The sequence below is a fragment of the Solanum tuberosum genome, unplaced genomic scaffold (assembly GCF_000226075.1).
Source record: "Solanum tuberosum cultivar DM 1-3 516 R44 unplaced genomic scaffold, SolTub_3.0 scf00043, whole genome shotgun sequence".
In the NCBI taxonomy this organism is placed as follows: domain Eukaryota; kingdom Viridiplantae; phylum Streptophyta; class Magnoliopsida; order Solanales; family Solanaceae; genus Solanum; species Solanum tuberosum.
In genome coordinates, this window is record NW_006238969.1 from 239437 (window position 1) to 245436 (window position 6000).

At 41.5% G+C, this 6000-nt stretch overlaps 1 protein-coding gene across 1 annotated transcript; it reads left to right on the forward strand.

Moving 5' to 3' along the window:
• Positions 1-1722: 1722 nt before the first annotated feature.
• On the forward strand, positions 1723-2169 carry LOC107059870 (uncharacterized). The gene has a single exon (XM_015306945.1). It carries the CDS (start codon positions 1723-1725, stop codon positions 2167-2169), a length of 447 nt encoding a protein of 148 aa, XP_015162431.1.
• Positions 2170-6000: the final 3831 nt, after the last annotated feature.

Sequence of the window (6000 nt, forward strand, 5' to 3'; positions counted from 1 at the left end):
TCAGAGGCATACTCTTTAGAGGCTTCGTAGACTTAGTCTTGTTTCCATTGTAAAGTAGCCCAACGGGTACTTTTGTTATCTATGTTTTAGTATATGTCTTCATATAGGTTCCACTGCTTATGAATCTTCATCTTTGGCATGAGATTAGTAAGATATTTAGCAGGTGCTTGTGTATATCCTTGATTTCTGCCCCTTTCTAGTTAGGGGTGTGACAAACTTGGTATCAGAGCACAAGGTTTAAGTGTCCCATGGAGTCTATGAAGCCGTGTCTAGTAGGACCTTTCTTATAAATGTGTTGCGTGCCATATTTATAATTTAGGGACTACATGGGCATTTAGGAATTTGACCTCCTTTCATAATCTAGATCGTGCGATACAGCTAAGTCATAGAAAGTTAATTCTGACTCAAACTCTTTTTTCATTTGGGATTCAGATCATGTCTAGTACGGACAAGGATAAAGAAGGTTCGAGGTCCATTGCTTGTACTACTCAGGAGGCATCCATTTTAGAGCAGTCCCAACTAGTACGTGATCAGACCAGTGGTCAGCAAAGCTTGCCATGTCCTATGCTTCTAGGTCCTCAGATTCCCATGACAGAAGGCGCTACAGGAGTTCCTACACCTCCAGTAGTACCAACGGTAGTTCATTTACCACCTGTACCGCCGCCAGGTGCCTCAGAGCAAGATCTTAGAGGGGCAATACAGTTGCTCACTCAGTTGGTAGCTGCTCAGGTCCAAAGACAAAATGCAACAACACCTAGTACGGTTTAGGAAGAGGCAGCTGGATCCAGAGTACGTGATTTGCTCCATATGAATCCCCCAGTATTCACAGGAGCTAGGGTGACAGAGGACCCACAACGGTTTATAGATGAGATCAACAGAATTCTTAGGGTCATGCATATCTCTGAAACTAAGGCAATTGAATTAGCCTCCTATCAGCTGAAAGATATCTCCATTGCTTGGTACGAGATTTGGGTGGACTCTAGGGGATAAAATGCTCCTCCAACAGTTTGGAAGGAGTTCTCTAATGCCTTTATGGAGCACTTTCTTCCACTAGAGCTTAGGGAAGCGAGGGTTGATAAATTTTTAAACTTTCGACAGAATAAACTTAGCGTTAGGGAGTATTGCATGCGATTCACTCAGTTGGCTAGATTTGCTCCTGAGATGGTTAGCACCCAAAATGCAAGGATGCCTCGCTTCGTTGGTGGACTTGGGGATCATTTGATTGGCTTTTACACCGTTGCTGCATTAAATCGGGATATGGATATTGCAAGCCTTATGACACATGCTCAACAAATAGAAGACCGCATACAATATCGTAGGACTGAGAGAGATAGGGAACAAAATAAGAGGGCTAGGAGTGCTGGAATATTTCAGGGAGATGCTAGAGCTTACTCCAGTAGAGGTCTTCCCAAACATGCTCAATCACTACACCGCTCAACTTGTAGTGCCCCAGCTCAGTCATTGAGACTCAGGCAGGAGCAGACTAAGACCTTGAGGGCACCTAATCCCCACTATCAGAGAAGTGCTAGTCGAGGACTACCGCCTCGACCTACTTGCAGGCACTGTGGCCGATCTCACTTGGGAAAGTGTCGATATGGATCTACCGCATGCTATGGCTGTGTAGTTGAGGGTCATAAGATACATGATTGTCCATAGCTTCGAGTGGAGGGTAGAAGTGATAGGCCACAATATACTGGATCTACAGGAGCATCCTCATCATCAATGCCTTCTTCATCACGTGTCCCTCAACCACCAGCAATGAGAGGTACAGGCAGGGGTAGAGGATTTGGTTCTGGAGTTGGCCCAAATCGGATGTATGCACTAGTAGGTCATCAGGATTCAGAGGCATCCCCAGATGTGGTTACAAGTACCTTATCTATTTTCTCTTATGATGTATATGGATTGATAGACCCAGGTTCTACCCTATCATATGTTACTCCATTCGTTGCTAAGAAATTTGGAGTAGAACCAGAGTTATTACATGAGCCATTTGCAGTATCGACTCCCGTAGGAGACTCTGTTATAACTAGAAGGATCTATTACGGGTGCCTAGTAACAATATGTGGCCGTGACACATTGGCAAATTTGATAGAGCTAGAAATGGTTGATTTTGATGTCATTATGGGCATGGATTGGTTGTCATCTTGTTATGCAACAGTTGATTGCTGAGCCAAAGTTGCTCGATTCCATTTCCGGGGTGAGCCAGTCGTAGAGTGGAAGGGTAATGCTATGATGCCTAAAGGAAGGCTTGTTTCCTATCTTAAGGCACATAAGTTTATAGACAAAGGGTGTTTATATCACCTTGTCCATGTAAGAGACCTTCAATCTGAGAAACAAATGGCGACTCTTCACTCTGTGCCCGTTGTGAATGAATATCTAGATGTGTTTCCTAACGAACTTCCTGAAGTACCTCCAATTAGGGAGATTGATTTTGGTATTGACGTAGATCCCGATACCCAACCTATATCCATTCCGCCTTATTGAATGGCGCCAGCAGAATTGAAAGAGCTAAAGGAGCAACTGAAAGATTTTCTTAACAAAGGTTTCATTTGCCCTAGAATATCTAGTAGTATTTGTACGCAAGAAGGATGGAACGATGAAGATGTGTATAGATTACAGACAGCTTAATAAAGTGACAATAAAGAACAAATATCCCCTTCCAAGGATAGATGATCTATTTGATCAATTGCAAGGAGCTAAATGCTTTTCAAAGATTGACTTGAGATCCGGATATCATCAGCTGAAGATTCAAGAAGTAGATATTCCCAAAACAGCCTTCCGAATGAGATATGGACACTTTGAGTTCCTTGTTATGTCATTTGGACTAACAAATGCTCCAGCAGCCTTTATGGATATGATGAATAGGGTTTTCAAACCCTTTCTTGATATGTATGTGATTGTATTTATAGATGACATCTTGATATATTCACGTGATGCTAGAGAAAATGCAAATCACTTGAGAGCTGCCCTACAATCACTCAAAGAGCACCAACTATATGCCAAGTTCTCGAAATGTGAATTCTGGATGAATTTTGTGGCTTTTCTTGGCCATGTGGTCTCTAGTGAAGGCATTAGAGTAGACTCCCAAAAGATTGAGGCTGTAAAGAGTTGGCCTCGACCTACTACTCCAACGGAGGTGCGTAGTTTCTTGAAACTTGCTGGATATTACCGCAGGTTAGTAGAGGGATTCTCGTCTATTTCTGCACCATTGACCAAGTTGACGCAAAAGGCAGTGAAGTTCCAGTGGTCCGATGTGTGTGAGAAAAGCTTCCAAGAGCTGAAAGATAGATTGACTAAGGCGCCAATATTGACCTTACCAGAGGGTATAGAAGGGTATGTAGTTTATTGTGATGCTTCAGGCATTGGCCTAAGGTGCTTCTTAATGCAACAAGGGAAGGTGATAGCATACTCTTCTCGACAATTGAAGGAACATGAACAAAACTACCCCACTCATGATTTGGAGCTTGCTACAGTGGTATTTGTGCTTAAGATTTGGTGACACTATTTGTATGGGGTACATGTTGATATTTTTACAGATCATAAGAGTCTCCAATATCTTTTCAAGCAAAAAGATTTGAGTATCAGGCAGAGAAGCTGGTTAGAGTTGTTGAAGGATTATGATGTGAACATCCTCTACCACCTAGGTAAAGCTAACGTGGTAGCAGATGCTCTTAGTCGACTATCTATGGGAAGTCTAGTTTATTTACAATGTGTACAACAGGAAGTAGTGCGAGATGTTCAAAAATTAGCCAGCTTGGGAGTCCAACTTCTTGAAGCCGAAGATGGAGGCGTAGTCGTGCAGAATACTGCCGAATCATCATTAGTGGCATTGGTGAAAGAGAAATAGTATGACGATCCAATATTTCTACAGTATCGAGAAGGGATTCATGAGCACTGAATTACTGCATTCAATTTAGCAGAAGATGGAACCTTGACATGCCAAGGCAGACTGTGTGTTCCAAATATAGATGGGTTAAGGCAGAAAATCATGGATGAAGCACATTGTTCCCGATACTCAATTCATCCAGGCTCCACAAAGATGTATCATGACCTTAAGGAGGTCTACTGGTGGAATGACATGAAAATGAATATTGCGGAATACGTGGCACAATGCTCCAATTGCCAACAAGTTAAAGCAAAACATCAGAGGCCCGGTGGCCTAGCTCAGACAATGGGCATTCCAATATGTAAATGGGAGGCTATTAATATGGATTTCATTACAGGTTTGCCTTTCTCTTTTAAGATACATGATTCCATTTGGGTGATCATTGATCGGTTGACGAAATCAGCACACTTCTTGCCAGTTAAATCCAGTAGCACAGCCGAAGAATATGCCAAGCTATATGTCAGGGAAGTTGTTCGCTTGCATGGGACTCCACTATCTATTATTTCAGATAGGGGTACCCAATTTACGACACATTTCTGGATATCATTGCAGAAGAGTTTGGGCACACAGGTGAACCTTAGCACTGCATTTCACCTGCAAATAGACGGCCAAGAAGAATGCACTATTCAAACACTCGAAGATATGTTGAGAGTATGTGTTTTAGACTTTAAAGGTAATTGGGATGATGATATGCCCTTGATAGAATTTGCCTATAATAATAGTTATCATTCAAACATTGGCATGGCTCCATTTGAAGCCCTCTATGGGTGTCGGTGCAGATCGCCTATTGGTTGGTTTGAAGTAAGTGAAAATCAAATATTAGGACCAGACCTTATTCACCAAGCCATTGAAAAAGTGAAGTTGATAAAAGAGCGACTGAAAATGGCTCAGAGCCGACAAAAATCATATGCAGACGTACGCCGTAGAGACATAGAGTTCCAAGTTGATGACTGGGTATTCTTGAAGGTATCCCCTATAAAGGGCGTTACGAGATTTGAGAGGAAAGGTAAGTTAAGCCCCAGGTATATTGGGCCATATAAAGTTATACGTAGAGTTGGCCAGGTAGCCTATGAGGTGGATTTTCCTCGAGAGTTAGCTGCAGTACACCCGGTCTTCCATATGTCGATGTTACGCAAATGCTTGGGATATACTACACAGGTTATTCCCATAGAAGGTATGGAATTCTCAGAACACTTATCTTATGAGGAAGTCCAAGTGGCAATATTGGACCGACAGGTCAGAAAGTTGAGGACAAAAGACGTAGCATCAGTCAAGGTACTTTGGAGAAGTCAAAATATAGAAGAAGCCACATGGGAAGTAGAGGCTGACATGAGGGCCAAGTATCCCCACTTATTTCAGTAGCCACACAAAGGTTCTTAAAGTCATAAGTCCTCTCATTTGAGTATCTGTTTTACCTGTACTTTGTAGTACTGTTTTATTATATGTTATATGTTCAGGTACTTGATACAGACACCACATGTTCCTCAGAGTTGAAACATCCACATTATAAGGTATATTATATTAGTTAGTGTAGTTTCAATTCGTATAAGGCCAAGTAGAGCCTAGTGAATATCTGTTGCATATTATTACGTGGTGATGCTCTGTGAAGCATTGTGTGTATATTTTTGTTGGATGACAAGTTTTGGATAGGCCTGTTTACAAAGGAAACTCTGCCAATTTTTTTTAAAATTCATTCGAGGACGAATGAGCCAAAGGGGGGGATAATGTAATATCCCGTAACTTAAAATACATTTGCGACTCGTAAACACCAATGCATAGATGTGATATCGGGGGAGGTATATAATTGAAAATGGTTAAGCATACCATGTAACCCTTATATTTAGTCATTTGAAGGGTTCAAAAAATGTTTTAGGTCAAAGAGATCATTAAAGAAAAGATTAAAGTTTAAAGGTTCATTGTGGAGGAATACTACAAATTATGTCATTTCTCATCTGAATTTTCACGAGCATATCTCATAATATATAATGAGTAGGAGGGCCTACTACCTATCCAATTGAAGGTATTTGAGTCTAGTTTCCAGCAAAACAAACCTCTCGTTAAAATTATATCGGAGTAAAAAGTTATGTTCATTCTACGACAGATGCGCGCACTGC